General features: G+C 32.8%; 1 protein-coding gene across 1 annotated transcript in view; it reads right to left on the minus strand.

Moving 5' to 3' along the window:
* EYS (eyes shut homolog) overlaps positions 1-22,679 on the minus strand; it is a gene marked incomplete at its 5' end in the record, with an annotated part of 1,607,607 nt that overhangs the window by 452,814 nt on the left and 1,132,114 nt on the right. The window contains 1 exon segment of the mRNA XM_081294994.1: positions 13,595-13,818. Coding sequence (XP_081151120.1) covers positions 13,595-13,818 — 224 coding nt within the window.

Consider the following 22,679-nt stretch of genomic DNA (forward strand, 5'->3'; position numbering starts at 1 on the left):
TGGAAGAATCTTCCATGTGTTTCTAGAGAACTATAGAATCTCAGCACATAATGACTCCAAACCTCTGTACCAAAAGAGAACCAAACTGTAGCATTGTCTTTATCAGATAAGGCTACGCGTCCTCAAAGGTGGCTCCAGCTCCACCATCAAGCCCCCCATTAAAATTCCTGCAAGAGAAGGCTCAAGGCTGCTAGGCAAATTTACTGTTCATTTTAACTAACATCTAAAGATAGGCTTCTGACCTGTCTTCCTTGCATTTACTAAAAAGTGCTTACAATCATTAATTCTACTTTTGTCCCTGTGATGTGTCTGTATCCTAAGACAAATAGTGTCTTTCTTAGAAATATGAGAGCCCTTCCTTTAAAATATAATCAATGAGAAACACAGGACTTCCACATTTCCATCTGTGTGGGAGGATTAAGCTTTGACTTGCACAATTGCCAGCTAGCAGACACAGTTTGCCTAATGTTTACCCTTACTAGTCTTTGGAAATTTTTACTACTCCAACTCTACCCAAGTCCCACTCATTCCCTCCCTTGTTCTCCTTTAAAATGTTCAATCATAGTCTCATTCCTTGGCACAAATCAGAGTGGAGCTCAGCTCTTTCCTTAGCTGCCAGAAGTGACTGAATAATCTGTTTTCACTTCTTTATGTCCTATTTTTCTGTCTGGATGTGTTTATCTTTGACATCCTGGAGTTAGGAGGCAGGGAATGGAAACTGGGATCTGCCCCTGGCTGGGAGAATCTTGAAAGTTGTCCGAAGACTGAAGCAGCCCTGCAAAGTTATGGAGGAGAAAGAGGACTCATGCACAGGTGCGACTGCCCTTCGATGACAAGGAAGCTAGCAGGGCTCAATCATCTAGAAATGATCTTATCCAAAAATGTGTCTGCCCTGTCAGGTGCACCGACCATAAAGGGCAAAAATGTACTTCCCCAACAGGTGCTAAAGGGAATTTGCATGATGTTAGCTGAGAGTGCACAACCTACAACAGGGAAAGATGTTTCAGGGAATGGCCAGCAAAACATTGATGCTCCAGCAATAACAGAATGTGTTTGCTGTCCACACTGAATTACAATCTGCTAAGGAAAACTGTTATTTTCTTTCTGATTACTGTCTCCTGATCTGACCTGGAGACTCTGGTTGGGGGGAGGGGTAATGATATCAAAGGGAGACAGGTAATTAAGGAATGGACAGTTTCAAAGTTGGTGCCAGAGTTATTAAACTAGATTAGACTTTCTAATACCTGCAAGTGACCTGAAAACTATGGAATATACCTGAATGAATATACCTGAAGAAGGTGGAAAAGAAATCTGGTGAATAGATCTTAAGTCAGTGCTAGGAGAAGTTACTTTTGAGTGCAAACCACCCATTCAGGTCACCAAACAACTACACACATTACTATGTCAATGGAGATGGTATTGTCTCAATTCTTATACCCTTGAGTTTTTGTTGTTTATTTTCTAGGGGAAAATTTTAATAGAAATGTATAGTAGTTATGTCTTACAAAGTGGCACATGCCTATAATCCCAGAGACTCTGGAGGCTGAGACAGGAGGATTGCAAGTTCAAGACCAACCAGTCTTAGCAATTTAGTGAGATCCTCAGCAACTTAAGGATATCCTGTCTCAAAATAAAATATATAAAGGAATATATATGTAGATCAGTAGTAAGACACTCCCAGGTTCATTGCCCAGTATCCCTCTACTTAAAAAAAGAACGCACAGTATTTAAAAGCATAGATGTTGGCATTGAATACACCTTGCTTTGAACTCTGAGCACTTTGATTATTTTCTCTCTGCTCAGTTTCTTCATCAATAGTATGAGGATATTAATGGGTGTAGTTCACATATTTTGGGGTACATTTGCAGCTCACCATAATTCTTCCTTTTGGATACTGCTTTCTGATCTGCAGGATAAATCACTAAGCTGACTCTCAGCAGTCAGGCCAGCATGACATATTTTTGGCCAGAGTGATTGGGCAAAGGGTGATTCTCCTTAGCCAAACTGGAAAGTCAGCATCTCTTTCGTAGGGTGGATCCAAGCATGATTCTACAGTGGTGATTAAAAGCCACTGTCAGGAAATGAGAGGAAGAATGAAACAGAAAGTTCTGAGTGCTTTTGTCTCTAGCTCTAGCTCACTTTCAGGGATACCTTTGTATTTCTATACTGGGATTCAATGAGATGTCACTTAAATACTTTTTTTTTTTTTTTTTTTTTTTTGAGAGGAGGTCTTGTTATGTTCCCTAGACTGGTCTCCAACTCCTGGGCTCAAATGATCTTTCCACTTTAACCTCCTAAGTAACTGGAAATACAGGTATACACTACCATGCCTGGCTGCTATATATGTATTTTTAATGTTTTTTAAAAATTGTTCTTTTTAGATATATACGACAGTAGAGTGTATTTTCACATGAAGCTGGCTGCTCTATTTTAATAATAATTTTCCCTGTTTTTGCTTACATTGACTTGTATCGGATGGTTGGAATTTTTCAAAAAGCTTAGATTTAAATCTCAATTCCAGAATTATTGACAAAGTAACCATGTAAAATCATCTGAACCCTGTCCCAATATTCTCTTCTGAATTATGAGGATAGAATAATATTTACTCCAAAATAATACTCATGAGGATTAAATGAATCACTACAGGTTAAAATTATGCCTATCAAATACTATACCTCCAATACATGTCAGCTATTTTATTTCTACGGATTGGAGTTGGTTTCTACAGATTGGAGACAAAAAGAATGTTGACTAATAAAATATTTGATTTATAACATTGTTGTGTAGATTGAAAAAAAAGGTGCATGAAAACATTTTGGCATGAGGTATACCAACTGTGAATTGGTAAACACTATCGGTTTTTACCTGTTGCTTTATTCCTTAGTTATTATATCCATCCCGTGGTTTGAAATGTGTCCTTCCCAAAGCATGAGTTGGAAACAGTCTCCTGTGCAAAAATGTTGAGAGGTTGGGGTCTAATGATAGATGATTAGGTCATGAGGGTGGGTGAATGCCACCATCACAGGAGTGGGTTAGTTATAAAAGGGAAAATTCAGTTTCTCCCCTTCCCTTGTCTCTCTGTTATCTTCTCTTTGTCCTGTCATGGGATGACACATTAAAAAAGCCCTCATCAGATGCAGCCCTCAATCTTGGATTTCTCTTCTTCCAGAACTGTGAGCCAACTTTCATTATAAATTACCCAGTCTCTGTTATTCTGTTATACCAGCACAAAATGAACTAGGATAATTTGACATTCATCTATGGAAGCACTGAGATTACCCCAAGGATCCATTCTCCACTTTTAATCAGCATATGGCCAAAGGAACTTAAGGCAAAGGATGACACACGTGTCCAAGGATAATTTTCAGTTTCTGTATCTGTTCCTGTTTATTCATATCTATTGCTGTGATCCTGGGTATAGAATAAAAAGGCATCCATCCACTAAGACACCTAACAAAACAGATTAAAGCAACTGAAATCAATTTAATATTTCAAGGACAATTTAAATAATAAATTCCTCTATTCAGGTGGTTCTCAATTTCATTAATAAAAGAATATTTACAAGTAAGGATCTGACATTACCTTCTAAATAGAAATTAATTTTTCCTGCCAAAGACACATCACATATTAAAGAAAATACTGGTGTAAAAATTAGTTTCTTACAGACCACATATTCTTAATTAGCTTTGGTCATTATAGTACTTTTGTTTTGCCCTCTGTAGCAACATTTTAGTAAAGTTAACATTAGCCTTCATTTTTATTGTTGGTCTATTCTCATATCATCTAAATTTATATCCTTCAATTCTTTACATTGATTTCTTCTAGTTAACTGGAGAACAGTTATTTTCTTTCAAATCTTTACCATTTTATTGTAAGTAACATGATCAAAAAAATATTAGTTTAGTTATGCTACAATTATTTAAAAATTTCAAATGATAAATGACATTAGGATACAACTGAACTAAAGCCCATTCATTTAATTTAATTATCAGATGATGTGTTCTCAAATGGATAAGATTAGTGTTTTCTTTGAAAGGGCAGAGAGAAAAACAAGCTATTTTATATTTAGCATATGGGCATAAAACTTTATGGATTTTCTAGAGATCAGGGAAATTAGACTCATTATAAATATGAACTAAGTAAACAAATTGAATTTGAGAAATAATTTTTCTCTTCATTAATTTATTTTAATCCAATATTCAGTATAAGAAAATTATTGGTACATACAGTTTTCTTTAAAATATCATTCTTACTTATTCATGTTTATGACAGCAAACTGTTCTCTTCATTTGAAATATTCTTTACTTCACTTTTTGAATGACTGGTAGCTTTATATTTTTCAGATTTGGCTTAAATGTCATTTCCTTGTAATGGATTCATAAGGAGGTCTTTTCCTTCTTCCTAAATACCCGATCCTGATCTTTATCAGTACTCTGTTTTAGAGCCTGTAAATCAGCTGGAATGTGTATATGAATATTTACTTCCTTATTAGTTCAGACCAATGTCAATGACAAATGGTAGAGAGCATGTCCATCTTGTTCACCAATGTATAATCAGTGTTAAATGCAATGCTCATCACAAAGTAGATGTGCAGAGAAATCGTGGTAGAAATGACAAATGACTCCATCCAACTTGATTAATAAATAAATAAATATATGAATGAAAGAATGAAGCAGAATTCATGCAGAAGATGCATGGCTCATTTTTGTGTAAAAGGCCATCCTTAATGTACAAATGTAAATACATGTCTGACATGCAGCAAAAATCCAGGACATGGATAAATAAATCTGGCAACCATCAACATATAGATGACATTTAAGACTGCAGGAATCCAGGAATCCAGATGGAGCAGCTCATCTAATAGATAATGCAAAGTTATGTCAAAATGGGTGTTCCAGAGGTTGTTATATAAGTGAGTTTTTAATGCTTGCTATTTTAATTAATGGTATAATTCAGTGTCTTGATTGACTTTATATAACTTCAGCTTCTTCCATCTTCTTATTTACTACTTTTAACAAGCCTTTAAGTGAAAAAGTCTCTTCATCACCTCTCTGAACCTATATATATATATATATATATATATATATATATATATATATATATATATTTTTTTTTTTTTTTCTGTAGAAGCAACAGCATTGCAATTGTTAAGGCTTTTCCTTTGGTTTTATGGAAATTTGCAGTCTGATATGAACTTACTGGCGCTATAGTTTGAACGCTCATGTTCCCTAAACTTCACGCTGAACTATAATTGCCATTATAAGATTGTTAAGAAGTGAGACCTTTTTAAGAAGCGAAAAAGCCATGAGGGATCCACCTACACAGGTGGGATTGGTACCATTATATATATATATATATTATATAGTGAAATCTGTCCCCTTCTTTCCCTCTCACAATCCATCACAATCTGACTTGGGAAGCAGGCCCCAGTCTACAGATGCCAGCACTTTAATGTTGGACTTTCCAGCTTCCAAAATTGTGAGTCTATAAATTTCTGTTCAATATAAACTACTCAGTTGGGGTGTTGGTATGCAAAATAAATTAAGGCAACCACACACACTGGGTATTGAGCACTTGAAATGTGGCTAGTTTGAATTCAGATATGATACAATTAGAAAGTACACACTAGAATTCAAATATTTAATATAAAAAATAATATGAAGTATCTCATTAATATTTCAGAAACATTTTATTTTATTCATATTTTGTATATACTAAGTTAAATGAAATCTTTAGTTATTAAAGTTCACTCCTGTTTTTTTTTTTTAAGTTTTTTGAAAAGGCACCAACAAACATTAAAATTGCATGTATGCCTTTCATTGTATTTTGCTGGTCAGTATTTCCATAGGACCATTAAATGTTAACTACTGCATGATCATTGAATAACACTTTTTTCTAATTATTACATCTGCTTAAACATAATTATTTTGATCTCACAGGCAGTTAATATAAGGAATTCTGATTAATTTCTTGCTATTTTTGTAGCAAACTTACTTTACAAATTTCAGGAACAAATACTTTAAAAAACAAAGTTGATCATGTTGTTTTATGGTATTCATGTGTAAATATGTAATGATGAATCCCACTATTATCTATAATTATAATGCACTAATTAAAAAATTTAAAAAAGGAAAAAGTGCTTGTCAACTAAAAAGATCATTGGTAACATCATAAAAGGTCATGTTTGTATGCTTACAGTCAAATAAATCTATATTTATCTATCCATGGATAATTTGGTACAGTTCTGTTCACTACTCTCTTAATTTATGCAATAAATTAATTTATCTCAAGTTTATACAATTGAATATATTTTCCTTACACCTCAATTTGGAATCTACTGTTGGAAAACTTTGGAGGACTTCCATATTATGGAAGATAAAATACTGGATTTGAGGTATGGAGTTTGAGTTCTAGTTCTAGATTAGCCCTTAACTTAGTAGTCCATTTGAGCTACTATACCTTTTTTAAAACATTATTTTCATACCTATAAAATATTAGTTTCAATTAATTTAATGTTAATGTGAGTTCAAGTAGTGAAGTATTTTAATAGCCTTATGAAAAGATTCCAAATATATATTTTACAAATCTTCCATGTTTTAAATTTTCTTTGTGTGTGTGTGTATGAGTACCATGTGAGTGATCAATCTGTTAGAAACAAATATATAGGTATGCAATTAAGTTATGGCTCTTGAGGAATTCAGCACTGAAGTACAGACACAAGAAAAAACGTACTTTCCAGTGTACTTGCACATACACATATAATAGTTCTCTTTACTTCAGATCTTCAGATGTAACTTTTGCTATAATAGTCCCACATAATTTGCTTTATCATAAGTACTGTTTATTCTATTGCAAAGTTTTACTGCATATGGTTAAAGTTTTCTGTGGATAGGTGAGAAAGCATAGTATAAGAAAGGGGAAAAAAAGGGTCCTTCAAAGTGACTTGTCATTTATAATTAAAAAAAAATCATATCATGCTTTATATTCATTGCAAAATAATATATTAAAAGATAGCAGCTGATTGAGGCTAATAAGTTTTTTGATAAAGAAATCTATACTATATTCCTCATGGAGGACACAAAAATCTACTGTACTCTCAAACTAGAGTTGAGAGTTAAAAGAATTTCTATCCTATTTTCTAGTCTTCTGTGTTTATCTCCCAGTCTTTCTCCTCATCCCATTCTCTTCCCACTGCAGTCCTGTCTATATTCTACCGTCAGGTTCATCCTTCTGAAGCCCTAGTCTTGAGTCATTGTCTTTCCCTGATTAGAAGCGAATGCTAAAAATCTTCACATTTTAAATCTGTCATTTAGGGTTCTCTGCAATATGAGTTGCACCTGAATTTCCAGTTTTCTTTCTCCACTGATCTCACATGTACCTTTCTTGCAAAACAAATTACAATTCTCTTCTTTTTCATTTATTTATTCACTCTAATTTCTTCAACTCATCCTTTTCAGTACCATTTACAACATCATATTCCCAGTTAAACATTTTTCCTAATTATAAATTGAATGTAAGTAAGTAAAGAATTTTGGTCTATCATTGGCTTAGCCAATTTCAATTACTGCCATCAATTCTATGAGCACCAGATAATCTATAAATTTACTTTTTTGTAGAATCATATAAATCCCCTGAGAGATAACTAGAGGTCCTGTGGTAAGTAGCATAATCCCTTTCCCCAAGATATCACACCCTAATTCTTGGAATCTATGCATATGTTACTTTACATATGGCAAAGGGAAGTTGAGGTGGCAGATGGAATTAAGATTGTTGATCTGCTGACTTTAAGAAGGAGACTATTCTGCATTATCTCCATGGGCTCTGTATTATCTCAAAAGTGTTCAAATGTAGAAAAGGGAGGTAGAAGATTTTATCTGAATGCTGTAGTAGGAGAAAGATTAGACCTGATATTGCTTTCTCTGAAGGTGGATAAAGGATCCCAAGCTAAGGAATATGGATAGTCTTTAGAAACTGGATAAGGCAAGCAACAGATTCTCTCTCAGAATCTGGAGGGTGGAACACAGTCCTGCTGAATCAAATTTTGATTTTAGCCCACTGAGATTTGTATCATTGTTATAGGCACCAGGAGGGTGGGGGTTGGGGCTGTCTTTTTTTTTTTTAACTGCCTATAACAGTACTTCCTAGCAGACAGTGCATTTTCTGTTACTGAAGAATAGTGTAGAATGGAAGTCCCCATCTTGCCCCTTCCTTTAGAAATGAAATCCTCTGACTTTGATAATAAGTAATCAAGAGGCCCATTTCATTTTCAATCCCAGTTCATTTTCAGTTTATCATTTTAATATTTCAGTAGTTGTCACTTATTAATGAATATGTAACATTACTTTCTGATTTTATAGACAGAATTGCAGACATGAGTATTGTGTTGGGAAAGGTAGACACTTATTCCTTGGTCCTTTTCTGATGATATAGACCATCAGTTCTAAGGAGAAAAGATAGATTGCTGTTACAGGAGCCTCACTAATGTTCTGTTTCTCCCCTGTGTTGGCTCTGGAATGCCTGATATTCAGCCACCTGATTGAGAGTTAATAAATAAATTCAATTCTAGTTATGGTAAAAACAAAGACATCAAAGCAGTCTCTTTTATTTTAACAAGACAAAACACCTAGTTAAACCTCTCATTTTTATTTCTAGGTTTGCAATTTACTCAGTACAGTTAACCTTTAAACATATATGGAATATATACAGACAGGATATCAAATAAAATGAAAGATTTCTTGCTTTCAATGTACGGCATTTAAATACTCCTTTATTGCACTATTTATAAAACTGTTTTATAGAACACTAAAAAGTAAAGGGCTGTTTAAAAAATGTTAATCCTATAATTAATAGTCAGAGGCATACGCTTTCCCCTAGCACAAGGCACTGATATTCTAAATCTGTCACTCTGAACTTTACAGTAGGAGACAGCCATCTGCCTGCATGCAGCTATATAAAACAAAGGAAGAATATATGCTCTTATGTTTCCCCTGGTGAGATGCAGGATCATTATGATAAAGTAGGCAACAAGTTTTAGCTAATATGAATTAAGACAGCATATGTTGAGGGGAAAAAAGGAACATATTTAGTCAAATTAATTCTATAAGTCAGTGTTATTAGGTGATTGGATAATGGAGCATTTGATAAAGCAAAATATATGATGTAGTGCTAAGTAAATAGGAAATATGTGTCTGGGTGACCCATTACTGAGTCCTGCACCCTCCCTCCCCCACAAATCCTCTCTGTGTTTCTGAATCTGGTGCCATTTTAGTTAAGTCCTATACTTTAATTTACACCTCCATTTTGCTGTGAAACATCAAAGTTGTTAAAATAAAATACTTTAACATTCTCTCACAGGCTAAGAATATTAACTGGAAGCAAAAAGGAGCAAGCCTTGTGAAGAAAAAAATCAATTTCCAACACATTTTACATCTAGATATCTGTGCAATTGCATTTTTTTTCCCCCAGAATGTCATGTTCTTTAATCAGTTGTGTCGAGATTTTCTGAAATTTGAGTGCTTTTTTTTTTTTTTTTTTCTTTTTAGTGCAGTTTGGGGATTGAATTCAGGACCTTTCCTGTGCTGGGCAAATGCCTTCGCTGATCTGCAGCCCCAGCCCTTGAAATTCAAGCCCTTAAATCTACTTTCTACATTTCAGTCTAACTAAGATACAGTTCCTTTTGGGTCACCTAATGTGTTTTCAGTTTAATTTTAGATAGATCATGATCATACCTTCTTTATTAACAATGTATTAGATCAATACTAATTTCTGTTTTCTCATTTTAGAAATTTTATATTTGAAATAAAACTTTTTTCTCCTGAAATTAAACACACATACACATACTTTTATACCAGATGAAAAAGTGCAACAGTTTAAAATTTCTATATTATTTTCTATAGTGTTGATTTTCTAATAGTGCAGCAATATACATGGTTGTTGAACATGAACTCTGCAGTCAGCCAAGATTATTTCTAATCCTATTTCTATTATGTACAAGCCTTGTGACCTTGAGTGAGTAATATAGCAACTCTAGGCTTTAGAATTCTCATTTATAAATGGAGGTAATTTAGAAAGCCTACTTCAGCCAGGTTTCTCTGAGGTTAAGTGAAATGTATAAAGCACTCAGAGCAGTATCTGGTTAAGTCAGAATTCTTCACAGTTATTTGCAAATTTTACTCCTGAAGCAGAAGTTCATATACAGCAGCTTCCCACCCTCTTCATCCTCAAGGATACATACATTCCAAGATACCTGAATGGATCTTGAAACCTCAGAAGGCTGAAACCTCAGATGGTACTGCTCTCTATAGCTATTGTACTTTTCCCTACACATACTCACTTGTAAGTAATATCTATCACTGAGCTACATCCCAGCCCTTGAAATTCAGGTACTGCTAAATCTACTTTATGATGATATAACTTAACTTTAATTTATAATTAAATATAATTTTCATGTATAAATAAGCCATAATAAGAGATTAACAAAAATTAAAAGAATAGAACAATTAAAACAATATACTGTAATAAAAGTTATTTGAATGTGACCCCTCTATTCCATCAAAATATTATTCTACTTTCACTTTTTCACTTAAAGAAAGCACTCTATGGCTTCTCTTTGGCATGTTCAAATCATCAACATCACAATTTGGTGTTACTATTAAGTAAAATAAGAGTTACATGAACATAAGCACTATGATATAAGCAGTAGCTGATTGGATAACCTAGATGATCACTAGGTGAGTACTGGGATAGGGGAAGTATAAAGAATGGATACACAGATAAAGGAACAACTCATTCATTCTGGGCAGAATAGAGCATGAACACAAGATTTCAATCTAAAATTTATGCATTGGTTATTTATAGAAATTTTCCTATGATATTTTCTGACCACATTTGGCCACATATACCTGAAAAAAGTGAAACCATGGATAAGGAGGAAGCTAGTATATTTTAGATGTATATTATAGTCAAAAAATATGTATTTAAGAAATTATTTTGGGCTGGGGATGTGGCTCAAGCGGTAGCGCGCTCGCCTCGCACGCGTGTGACCCGAGTTGGATCCTCAGCACCACATACAAACAAAGATGTTGTGTCCACCGAAAGCTTAAAAAAAATAAATAAAAATTCTCTCTCTCTCTCTTTCTCTGTCTCCCTCTCTCTCTCTCTCTTAAAAAAAAAGAAATTATTTTAATGGTGATCTATCTGTAAATTCCAATTAATTTGTATATTATAATCATTAAATAGTAAGAAAATTTCTATCTACAAATAGAATAAATATAAATAAATAAATATGAATATGGAAGATTTAAGGATTTTATTTAAAGTTAAGTTTTCACCAGGCAGTTGACACACTTTGAATCTGGCATATAATATTGTTTATTGAAATCTGCACTTAAAATTTGTGGCATCTGGGCAAGATGGATCATTCTATAAAAAGTCATTCATGTTACCAGATTCCTGAATTATGGGCCTTTTTCAGATATTAACACATGAGTCTGGATTCTAAGGAGCATACTATTACAAATTTTATTTTGGGCCTTAGGTTAAAATCACAAACCTACTGTTGGTATTCTTTATGACTGAAAGAAGATAAGTTTTCTTCAAATGTAAGTAGTAAATGATTAAAATTAATACTATTTTTCATTTTTGAAAAAAAAATTCTAATTTTGAAAATGCACATCACATCCTACCATTATGCTGTGTTAGATGGAAGGAGGTCCCCAGAAAAAGAGGCAAAAATAGCAAAATTACAGACAATAAGCTATGATAACTCATAGGCTAAAAATAATATTGATGTATGAATTTTGTTTTGCATATTAAATTCCTTGTGTATTATCAAATTAAAATGTGTTTTAGAAATGCAATTCTAAACCAGTAATAATTGTTAATAAAATATTGGCCATAGATTCTGATTATTATGTAGAATACTGGTGTTTAGCAAAACATTATTATCCAATAGTAGTTCTTAAAATGTTATAATTTAACAGGAAAAACAGTCAAATATATGAGGTAAAAAGTGATTAATAATATAGAAAAATTTTTCCAGCAATGAATATAGGGCAGAATTCCAATTCTTTTTCTGAGGTCAGTTTTCTACATTCTGCTACCCAAAAAACCGAATACAATTAACCCTGAGTCAAGCCTTAGGCTTAACTCTAGATAATCCTGAGTTTCTGTTCTTCTTGAGGAAAGTGTGGGTTGTTTTCAGAAGAGTCAAAACTACTAAATGAGGAATTAAAGGATGAAGAATCACAGATATTAAGGTAGGAAGAAATGATCACTTTGAGGGTCACTCTGTGTCTAATACTTGTGAGGAGGTAAACTCACCTTCAGACATTAAAATCTGAAAGCATATTTGAAGGAAAATTAGATTTTATCTAGTGCAGAATTAAAGAAAATGTCCTCTAGGTATTTCAAATGGCTAATCGTGGTGCTAAAAGAGTTTTACAACTCATATTTTTTTCCCTTTACTTTTACTCATAGAATGTAACATAGGTGGTCTCAATTATAGCAAAAGACAAACCTTGTGATATTTTTCAGAACATGAAATGTTCACCCAAATGTCAAGCCACAGTGTAATGTGTCTTCAAAAATATTTTACAGTTAAAGAATAGAATATTTATATGATGTTTTAAAATGAACACAACAATAAACTTTGTATTTCTATGCTTTTTGTTATATTTGTTTGCTTACTTATCTAAATATTAAAACATTCCTCCACATGATGAAGGTCTCTTGGGAAGAGGAGATGGATAACATAAATAGGTACCTTTGAATTAGCTTCAGAGCATCATCCCCCATATTAGCAATTAAAAAGGAATTATTCAATATAATCTTGGATAAATAATGAAATTCTCTGTGATGTAAATCATAATCTAGTAATAATCCTCATTCCCACCTCCCTAATTTAGAACTACTGATTAACTTCACATAGACAACAATGACACTTTTCAGCTATCAGTGCAGGACCGAGTAGCACACAATGACCTAATACATTTGTACTGTGCCCAAGGTGTTTCCGACTTTACTTGCCCAACACTGATCTAATTAACTGAAAACCTCTTAGGAGCCTATTAGCTGTTGACAATAGGGATTTTTTAAAAATTCATAAATAGCTCAACTAATACTGAGACCATAATCTTAGGCACCAAAAAATAATGTGCTCTTTTTTAACACCAAAATATTTTAAAGATGGGGATCTGTTTATGAAATATAAAAACTTAGTGATTTAATTAACAATTAAGCAATGTAAATAGTATTGGAACTTGATTATGTCCATGGCAACAAAGGAAGGATTCACCATTATTTTAGAAGTAACAACATAAATAACCTAACACCATATCTGAATTTTAACTCCTATTTTATGTGGAAATTGAAAATGTATATTGAAGGCATTCTTAATGTAAACAAAAGTAAACAAAAGCTTAGGTTTGCTTCTGAAGTATTAAACTGGAAGTATTCTATGAGAATTCATTTAAAAATAAAACTATAGATGTTTCTTGCTTATGCTAGTATCCAGCTGTAGACTTCCAATATATTTAGATTCTCTTCTACTGGCGTAAGACGTTTGCAAAAGGAATAGAGAAGTGTAAGTGATTACCTTTTTCACAGAAACGGCCTGTAAAATGTAGCGGACAGTCACACTGGAAGGAAATGACAGTGCTTGACAGGAAGAGGGGGTGGCAAGTGCCTCCATTGTGGCACTCATTTTCCTGGCAGACAGGTGGCGCAGCTGGAGAGAGGCTGAGGGAAGAACATCTGGAATCGGTCACTTGCATCATAACAGAAGGAACAACAGAGGTCATTGGAGACAGATCTTGAGATCTGTGATTTACAGACAGACAAAAAGAAAAAAAAATATATAAGTAAAAGCTCTTGGAACCTACATAGAGATAATAGGAAGTTTGGTTTAAAATAAGAGGGAATACACTCGTGCACGTGCACACACGTTGATCCAAGGTTTACTGAAGGCAAATAAGATGGTCATTTTATGTGTTGAAAACATCTGAGTCACAGAGTGTAACCTTGAGTGATTTACGAAGGTCTTGTTGTGTACTGGTTCTGAGAAGCTAAATAATTGTCTCTAAAGTAGTAAGAAACTTGGTGTAGGCCTTTGTAAGCCTACAAGCTCATTTTGTTATAGAAAAGATTAAAAACTTTTTGCCTAACACAGTCCCTCTTCAACTATTTCAAATCTTATGAGCCTAAGATCAAAAGTGAGGCCATTTTGCATTTTGATGTTAAAATAGTTTGAACTTGAGTTATTTCTAGGTTGATTGCATTTCTCAAGGGGACTTGTATTTATTTCTAGAAGTCATCCAATTGATACCTTAGAAATGCCCAGAAGGATTCCCTAATTTTTTCATAAATATTACTACCAGTTTTTTTTTCTTCCTAAATAAATAACAAACCATGAAAATTTCCCTCTGAACTACATTGAAATTCCTTACCTTTACATTCAAAGTCCCTAGGCAATCTAATTCCTCTTTGCTCTTCCAGTTCACCATAGAATGATACCTAATAAAAGCTTTAAATTCTCTCAAACCAAATGTGAGTATATTCTCTAAGGACTCTATACTTCCCTCTTTGGGGAAACTGGTTCAAACCATTCTATGTGCACGATTGTTCCTTTCATCTTACTGAGATTTCGTCTAAGTGCTATGTCCACACCTGAATTATTTCCTCTAGTCTTCTCAGTTGCCCTTAGCCAGTCAAGATAAAACTGATGATTCTCCCAACTGTAAAGTCCTATCACAAGTCATTTCTAGACCACTGCTAGCAAATGACTTTTTTGCTAGTGGTGGTGTAGAGCACATTTGCCATGTGCTCATGTAGTTATTTTATATCAGACTTTCCTATTAGGCTATACGTGATCATAGTAAATATTTTTTAAACATTTGAATTATTGTCTTTATCATGCTATATACTCTCTGGGAAGCAGTGATTCTGGAATTTTCACTTAATAGAGAGAATTGTCTTTTTAACATAAAAATCTTACTGCAATAAAAATACTCAATAACTTTTCTGAGTAAATATTTACTTTGTACATTGTCTTAAAGATAAAACCTTAGCAAAAGAGATTAATTTTAATATGCACTAACTGAGGCTGAGGTTGTGGCTCAGTGATAGAGTGTTTACCTGGCACGTGTGAGGCTCTGGGTTCAATTCTCAGCACCACATACAAATAAATAAATTAAATAAAGGTCCATCAATGACTAAAAACATATTTTTTTAAAAAAAGATGCACTGACTGACATCAGAGACTTAAAATACATATTTTTTGTATCTACCAAGTGTACTAATGTCAACTTATTAGCATAAAAGAGATGAAAATGAAATAGATAATAATCTATAAAAAGGTTTTGCTGATATAATATTAATGTAAAGATTAGTTCTTTATTTTTATAATCCTTTTATAGCCTGAATTGTTCCTTCCAGAATTCATCCCAGATTTGTAACAATATGTTTATTTTTATGACTGAGCCTGCTTCTCTTCTTTTACCTCTAGATTGCAATCTCCATGGAGGATGAATGGATGGATCACCTCTACTCTTTCCTTCATTTTATCCCTAAACAACAGTGCTTGACTCCCTAGCAGGTTTTCTGGGAAATATTTTATACATGGATTTGAACCTTTTTCTTTTTTTGTAAACACGCAATATACCACACTACTAATTAGAAAGATATGTAGTAAAAATAATTTTATAATCCTAGGATTAATTTCATAACTCTATGATATGACTTTTTAGTTTTATAAATAATACAAACTCTTCACATTTAACTTTGTTTTTTTTTTTCTCTTGCAGGCTTAGCACAATTTCTCCTATTTATACTCACTATATAGGTATGTCTCTCTAAGGTAACTTTCCTCAAGTGTAATGGCAAGGCTAATATGAATTACCTGAGATTTATTGCTGAGTACTCCATGATCTAATTTAATTTCTAGTTTTAGTGTTTCTGAGTGATTTCACCATTTAGTCTAACACTTGCCATGGAATTCATGAACTGCAGTCAATCACCTCTTTCTGAGGAATAAATTAGACTGAATTAAATGTCACTACTTCCCTCTCATACTGTGGCTGCTCAGGGAGTCTGTGTCTCACCTGAAAGAATCAATATGTTGCACATTTTAGTTGTTAACTGATTACACAAAATAATTACTATCAATTGATCCATCAATTAAAATATCAGCATCATAAATCAAATTTTGAAAGCAGCACTAATCAGATACATTCTATGTTATAAAGATTAGATTGCATATCTGCTATATCATTATGGCTAGTTCTTGATTTTCAGCAGTTTTTATGAGTTATAAATTATGCCATGAATTTACCTACATTAGAATTTAAAATGAAAATAAAATTAATTTGATCTGTTATATATTTAAAAAGAAAGATTTATTCTGATGGCCACATTTTTACTTATTTTTACATAAAGGTAAATAGCTTAAAAATATCAAGTTAATATTGAGGTTTGGCCATAATAATATAATTAATATTAAAGTTACAAATCTTTTCTATTCTAGAAATTATGAAAGTATGAGACCTTTGAAAGAGATCAAGGTTTGAAACTTGCAAAATTATTTTTTAAAGACATAATATTATTAAAACTGGAGTTCTTTTCCTTTCTTATATAAGTTTTTGATTTATTGTGTGTCCAAAATAATCAGTATGAAAACTTTGATTGCTTCTGGATAACTTTGTACAAGGATGTAGAAATGTACCACCCATTGTTATAATAAGATGTAACCTCTGAAGAACTTTTTCTTAATGATTTCATTTCTGAATATCATGCTTATTTCATTCAAAACCAAGCCTGATCATTAGGGAAAAACATGTAGATAGGATAGATTTCCAATCATGTTGTAGAGATCTAATTGGAACCAGAAAGAAGGACTCATACTCATTGTCTTAATCCCAGGTCTATCCTTCCAGGGGATTCTACAGAATCGCTGAGTTGCCAAGATGTAGGAAACCACGGGGCTAAAAAGTTGCTTTGCTTCAGCCTGAGGGATTCTGCTCATTGTCAACTGACTGTCACTTTTAGGTAGATACTTGTCTGCCTTCAAATTCTGAAAAAGAATAGCGGGCTCATTCAGATGTGTGAATTCTGGGGACTCTGCTTCACAACAGAGATACAGGAGAATTTTTGGAATGACGATGTGGTATTAAATAGCTCTAGGCACCTTAAATTGACTTTCTATCCTATAGATTTGCCTATATTTAACATTTCATATCAATGTAATCATCTGATATGTAATCTTCATGCTGGCTTTTTACTTTGACTAGTGTTTTCATAATGATGCATATATTAGAACTTTATCTACTTTTTAGTGATTGTAAGCAACATTTTTATGTACATTAATATTCAAATTTTCGTCTGGATGTATGTTTTCATTTGGGATATATTTAGAAATATAATTGTTGGATCATATTATGTTTAAAATTTTCAGCCACAGCAAAGTTATTTTCCAAAAAGGCTTCACCATTTTACATTTTTACCAGCAAAATATTAATGCAGGCTTCTCCACATCCTTTCCACATCCTTGATGGATTATTATTACTATGATAAAATTATAGGAACAGAAGAGTACCTTTGATCAAAATTTCTGACTTTCTTCTACCTTCTAGCCATGACATCATAAATTCTCAGAAGTGGTATGTGCATTTATACTTTTATGGAATTTACCAAACTTCCCTCAAAATAGTTGCTACAATTCATGTAGTGAGACATTTTACCATATTTATGATAATCCAAATGAACAATTGTATTATTAAGTTTAAATTTTCAACAGTTAACAAAAACTAATTACTTGTTCTTGTTTCAAATCATGTTTATTCATTTATACATGTGGTAGGAAGAATAATGCTCCTCCAAATTAAAATTGATTTTCTGAATTGGCCTAACTAGGGTCTGTTACATTTTCCTGGAGTGATGGGAATGGAGCTGCTATGCAGAACTCCCTTTAAGAGTGGTACCCACCAAAGTATGTGGCTGCTTATCCTTCTTCCTAAGTCATTTATTTCTCTACTTACATGTGATCAGTTTTCATACCTATAAACATATACACTTAACTTGTGTTTAACACACCTATATGTATATCTGCATCTAACCCTATAACAGTTTTTTTTAATCTCCTACACTATTTCTGTAGCATTTCTCAGTGGTCAGGCCCTTAATTTTCACACATGATATCTCATAACACCCAATATTGTCCTAGTGATGGTTGCTATCATTAATAAATCCAGAAAACAATTCAATTTCTGCTTTAACTTTCAAAATTCTAAAAACATCAGAATAGCCTAAAGATAGTTAGACATATTGAAAATAGCTTCGAAAGTTTAAATTACCATTCTCAGCGCTAACATTTTATATTGCTTTAGTTTGATCAAATAACTGAAAATCATTAATCATTGTGAATTTTATCTGGGAGCAAAACAACAGATTCGATGTTTAAAATATATTCAACTGACATTTTTATATTTAAAGAAGAAATATGTAAAATTACTGGTATACATGTAAAATTCTCATTTGTCAACCAAAAGAATAATTAAATATCAAAACAACAAATTATATATGGGAAAATCGACCTAATCAAACATAATTCCAGGTATCACTCCTCTTATTTTGATTCATATTTTTTGAGTGCTGGGTATTGAACCCAGTGTCTTACTCATGCTAAAGACACACACTCTTCACTGAGATGCACCCCAGTCCTTCTCTTTTTGAGAACATAGTGTTATATAATAGAATAAGAATTATAACCTAATAATTAATTCAGGAGTATTTAACATTTTACTAAATTCACTCAGACAAGATAGTGTGAATTTAATAGATCTTCTTTTCACATTTTCCTAATTTTTCCCACTAGAATGCATTTCTTATTCTCACAGTCTTCTATTCTAGAGCTATTACATATTTATATATAATAGATCACAGCATTAGACCACAAGCATTCTCACATAGTCGATGTTCAACACATCCCTGTTAGGCATCCCAGGTCCCAGTGCGTCTTAGGCCACTGGGACTTAGAATTTAAGGGTTTATCGTGGAAAAGTAGTATTTTTTGATAGATTCGTATCTCCCCTCCTTGTACCACCTCTCTTAGTTCTTGATCAGAGAGAACTTTCAACCTCTCTGAATTTTGATGCCAGAGGCCAAACTTAGCTGCGAATGAGATTAATATTTCATGCTTGTACATCAAATCAGGAAGTAGAAGAAACTCTGGAGTTTTTCCCCTCTTATTTCCTTATCTTAAATTCTATACCTATCCCCCTCTTCTCATGAACTAGTAAAACAGCCTCAACCTTTCATCATGTCTATGTTCAAATTTCCCTTTTCTCATCTCCAACATCAGTTCCCAACTCTTCTAATCTATTCTTCTCATTACATATCATACTTTCTTCTTCTATTATTTCCATGTCCAAAGTTATTCCAAAGCACAGCTTACACTACTTTCTGATTTAGTTCCATCTTACTTTTCACTTTTATTGACCTCCAGTGCCTCAAAAAAATATATGTATATATAACATATGTTCTAACCACATTTTAGTGTAATATTTTTAAAATTTCATGCTTTGTAACTTTCATATACTAGCATTCCCGGGAAGCACTTTAACCTTGAAATCACTCCCCTGCCTTTTTTTTTAAAGACACAATTTTATAGTCACTATCTCTACATTTATTTTAGATTTTCCCTAGACATAATTAATGTGTCAACATTATACATATGCCAAATTAATGAAATAATACAAAAAAATCCTCTAATGTTATAGAAGTATCTAGAGCTAGTATCCTTATTGGTATTTTCTTCCAAATTAAATATCTCAAGAACTCAGTTTTCCATTTGTACAAATAATATCTAGATGTAAAAGCATGTAATTTAGTTTTTATTCTTTACCAGTTTTTAATATCAAATTGTGTCAGTTAAAAGTAATGCTGGGTGCAATGGTGCATGATTGTAATCTCAGAAGGAGGCTGAGGCAGGAGGATCTTGAGTTCAAAGCCAGCCTCAGCAAAAGTGAGGTGTAAGCAACTCAGTGATACCCTGTCTCTAAATAAAATACAAAATAGCACTGGGGAGGTGGCTCAGGGGTTGTGTGCCCCTGAGTTCAATCCCTGGTACTAAAAAAAAATGAGTAATGTGTAATGCAATCTTCTAAACCTCAGGGCTTCAACAGCACAGACATTTATTTTCTGTCCATGTCAAATTCAGTCAGTATAAGTCATAGGTTGGGTGGAGTTCTGCTCCCTTGTCATTTGGTGGCATTCAAGGATCTCAGGAGATATAGGAATTGTCGCCCCCAGCATATGGTTTCTGAGGTATCCTTCAGTGTCACACCCAAATACCTAAATACTAGGCATGATGAAAAAGTTAGGGGAAGAAAGGATTGTGAGAAAACTTATTCCCTCTCATTTCATTGATGAGAACTTAGACATGTGGTCAAGTCCACCACCTACTGGGAACTTGGAAATGTCTTGTAGCTATGTCTCAAGAAGGTGAAAAAATAAGTTGGCCTGTACAGCCAACTCTTGCCATGGAAATCACACTAAAAATATTGCTATTAAATAAAACTAAAACAAACAAAAAACCCTGCTTGCATGTTTTTGGCTTCACTTTCAGTTACAAAATATCTTGGGGATCTATTATTGTCATATATATGTAAAACTTAGAAATTTTAATGAAAGACGTTCTTAGTATAGATGAATCACAATGTTTTGAATCATTTCTCTATTGATAAACATTTAGTTTGTTTCAACTTTTAAAATCATAAATATTACAGTGAATATCACTGCATAAATGCTTTAGGGATATATTAAATTTGTGCAATAAATAGAAGTGAAATTCTTTATGTTACATAAATGTCTAATTTGTATTTTAATAGATATTCCATGAAAGTCTATATAACATGAAACTCTCCAAATAGTTTTTGAGAATGAATTTCCCCAGTTTTTACCAAAACTAAATGCTACCTTGGTTTAAATAGTTACATATATGATGAGTGAGAATTACAAGAATGGATAACCTCACTGTTGCTTCAACTTCTATTTTAATTTTTGATGTATTACCTGTCATTCATTTTGTCAGTTTAGCTATTTTGGATTGCAGGAATATGTTCTTTCCTCACGTCTTCAAGTCAGTTGTCTGGGGCTTTTACTTCTCAATTTAGAGAAGACAATTATATATCATAGAAACTGATACATAATTATATCATTTCAGTGGATATTTCTTGCTCTTTCTGTGCAGTTTGTAATGTCTTTGATGTTTTCTTCTTCCATTGTTCCTGTTGAAAATTTCTTTGTTGACTCCAATTATTCTTCCTTTCTAGGAAACTTATCTTTGTTATCTGGACACTTTTGACAAGTTCCCTTTGTCTTTCTCTTTTTCTTTTCTCTCTTTCTTTTCCCTCCCTCCCTCCCTCCCTCCCTCCCTCCCTTTCTTTCTTTCTTTCTTTCTTTCTTTCTTTCTTTCTTTCTTTCTTTCTTTCTTTCTTTCTTTCTTTCTTTCTTTCTTCTTTTTTTTGGCCTTAATGGATTTTCACTATGCTGTGTTGAGATGTAAAATTATTTTTATTCATCTAAGTTAGATTTATTTTGAAGGGCTTTTTAAATTGGAGTATTTATGTTTTTCATCTATTTTGGGAAAATGTTAATTCTCTCAGATTCACCCTATATTTTTCTGTGTGGTACTTATTACATGAAATTAAATTTCCTCATTTTATTCTTTTTATGAGTTTCTTTGCAATCCTACTGGTTTCTTTCTCTCTTCTATGTTCAGAGAACTTTCAGATATACTAACTTGACTCTTTAAAAATATAACTTACATGTTTTTATTTTTTGAACATTTATTTGTTCATCCTTTAAAATTCTACTCAGTTTTTGTGTATGTTTTCTCTTACATATATTTCATTTTCTCTTGTTATTTTTTTAAATAATCAAGCAAAAAATAATTATTCTCTCTTTGATAAAAGAAGTATCTGGTCCTTGCATATCTAAATCACTTCTTTCTCCTTTCTGCTCACTCTTCTCTTACATTTTTCTTTAATTTCCTGAATGTTTTGCCATTTTTCTCTGTGGACTCAAATTCTTTGAAATTTTATCTGTGGAAAAAAATTCAAGGACTAGTGTATGACATTTCTTTAAAGAGTATTTTTGTTTCTTGGTACACCTCATGAGAAAAATTTCAACCTGGAAATATAATAAAATATTTTCTCTTTCAGTTTCTTTTTTTTCATAAACTGAGCATTTATCCCAAGAGAACTTTATCACTGAGCTACATCCCCAGCCCATTCTTAATTTTTTAAAATTTGGTTTTTTTTATATACACATAGCAAGAGAAAGTATTTTGATGTATTATACATACTTGGAGTTCCCCGGTCATGTATTCATATAAAAACATAGGAAAATTATGTCCTATTCATTCTACTGTCTTTCCTATTTCCATACACTCTCCCTTTCCTTCCTTCTGCTTTGTCTAATTCAGTAAACTTCTGTTCTCCTCTGCCTCCCTTATTGTGTGTATACACATAATGGAGAGGATATTTGTCCTTTGATTTTTTGGGATTGATTTATTTCACTTAGCATGGTAGTCTCTAGTTTCTTGGCAAATGCCATATGCCATAATTCCATTCTTCTTGGCTGAGTAATATTCCATTGTGTGTGTGTGTGTATGTATATATATATAT

Source organism: Spermophilus citellus, assembly GCF_964194105.1.
Source record: "Spermophilus citellus genome assembly, chromosome: 5".
In the NCBI taxonomy this organism is placed as follows: Eukaryota; Metazoa; Chordata; class Mammalia; order Rodentia; family Sciuridae; genus Spermophilus; species Spermophilus citellus.